The 2,298-nt window shown below is 40.3% G+C and overlaps 1 protein-coding gene across 1 annotated transcript in view; it reads left to right on the forward strand.

The window, feature by feature from the left end:
- Positions 1–212: 212 nt before the first annotated feature.
- The window catches only part of SARC_05127 (hypothetical protein), a gene marked incomplete at both ends in the record, with an annotated part of 6,339 nt that continues 4,253 nt past the window's right edge, over positions 213–2,298 (forward strand). The window contains 3 exons of the mRNA XM_014301020.1: positions 213–237; positions 759–838; positions 1,759–1,863. Of these exons, the coding sequence (XP_014156495.1) occupies positions 213–237; positions 759–838; positions 1,759–1,863 (210 nt within the window). The remainder of the gene's footprint in view (positions 238–758; positions 839–1,758; positions 1,864–2,298) is intronic.

Consider the following 2,298-nt stretch of genomic DNA (forward strand, 5'->3'; position numbering starts at 1 on the left):
TATTGCCTATAGACAACACTCATAAACTACCTCCGTTGCCTGTTATATTCTCGTGTGTCAGATGCAGTCTAACCCGTACCTACACCCCAGCCGCAGAGCTGGAGTGGCGCGAGGGAGACTCCAATGCTGAGTTGCTATTGGTGGATCGTATCAACAAGATTGTCAGCACTCTCCTGTGCTTCAGTCTCAGTGACAGTGTCGTCAAAGTGGAGATGTGCCGCACAGGCACAGCCGCTTGTAAGTCTTATATTAAGTCTAAATCCCTAATCCTTTCTAACTGTTTTGTAACTCTAAAACCCTAAACCCCAAGTATTTGTGTTGAATCTTAACCTCTAAAGCCTATCCAGTCGTTTGTTGAGTTTAAGCCCCTAAACCCTACTTAAGTGTAACTTGTAGGCAGGACACACCTGCTACATCTGATATACACACAACGAGTGCATCTACCTTTTACCACATACTTCCATCATGATTGTTGTAGGGTTTCACTAAAACTCTAGTCATTGCAGAGTGTGACCTACGAAGTTTTCTGAACTCTACTTTGGTCCAGAGAAGGAACGTCGAATCCACCTAACAACATTCGAGGTTCAAAACCCTACACCCTGAAACCCTAGGACACTCCTAACCTATGAAAACATTATATATCCTAAACCCCTAAAACTTCTAATACATAAAGCGTTAAACCCGTACGCTTTAAGTCCCTATGTCTCCAAACACCGTATTCTGGTTTACTTTTTAAACGTTTGTTCGTCTGTTCACAGATCTCTTGTCAATTGCCCCGACACTGCCGCCGAATGAGCGACTGCTGACTGTGAAGTGCATCAAAAACCTAACCACAGAGGTACGTCAGTGTTGTATATGTTGTGTAGTTCTGTCTCATACTAAACCTTAAACCACACAGGTGCGTTAGTGTTGTGTATTTATATCTCATACTAAAACTTAAACCACAAAGGTACGTTAGTGTTGTGTATTTATATCTCATACTAAAACTTAAACCATACAGATACGTCAGTGGTGTGTATCTATGTCTCATGTGGGGAAACTTTCAAACGTATTCAGGCCTTGTGTGAGGAGTTTACTATGCATGGTTTTTATTAAAAAGGTGTTTTTATTTTGATGTCATACAGACCGCAATACCAAACGTGGGTTATATTTGAGCGGTATGGGGGTGTTGTGTGGTTCTCAACCGTAAAACATCAAACGTGGTTTAGTATAGTGTAGTGTTATAGATCATTCTAGAGAGTACGCCTATATAGTACACACTACAGACTCTCATGAGTTGTAATGTTCTATTGCAATTTGGAAGCGTATCTGTATAACTTACTTTAACCTAAAAGCTTATCTGTCTAAGTCTTGTCATACCAAGCCTTATCTTCTAACATACCTACACGCTCTTATCACATATGAACATACCTACACACTCTTATCAACTATGAACATACCTACACACTCTTACCAACTATGAACATACCTACACACTCTTATCAACTATGAACTTACCTACACACTCTTAGCAGCTATGAGCTTACCTACACACACTTATCAACTATGAAAATACCTACACACTCTTATCAACTATGAACATACCTACACACACTTATCAACTATGAAAGTACCTACACACTCTTATCAACTATGAACATACCTACACACTCTTATCACATATGAGCTTACCTACACACTCTTATCAACTATGAACATACCTACACACTCTTATCACCTATGAGCTTACCTACACACCACAACGCACACATCCCACAGGCCACAGCACTGGACATTCTCGAAAGCTCTGACGTAGTGCAGTCGCTTATTCAAATGCTGTCCCTCAGTAGCGAACGCCCTGTCACCGCCTCGAGTAAGGAGCGGGTATGTGTGCGCTATTTATAGACGGAGTAGCTTATTAGGTTGTGAAGTTTAATAGGTGAATGACTGGACCAGCCCACCTAGTACAGCCCTAGGCTTTTATACATACTTCATGGTTTTAGGGTTTTAGCCTAAAACCCTTAGAGTTAATGGTGTATGGTATACCGCTTTGGTCTGAACCCTATTATTTTAGGGTTTAGGATTTAACACAAACCCTAAGTGGCTGTCGTGGTATACATTCCAACAGCTCTGAATTTGTATTTTTTTAATCAATCCGAATTTGAATTCGTTCCCAATATTTTTAATTCTCCCATAAATCTGATTGAGTATTGTGATGACTGATGTCCCGGTATGGTCCCGATATAGCGGAGTAGAACAGCTCTGACTCCTAATCAGTACACCACATCGTATATATATATATATATATATATATATATA

Source organism: Sphaeroforma arctica (assembly GCF_001186125.1).
Source record: "Sphaeroforma arctica JP610 unplaced genomic scaffold supercont1.316, whole genome shotgun sequence".
Taxonomy (NCBI): Eukaryota; class Ichthyosporea; order Ichthyophonida; genus Sphaeroforma; species Sphaeroforma arctica.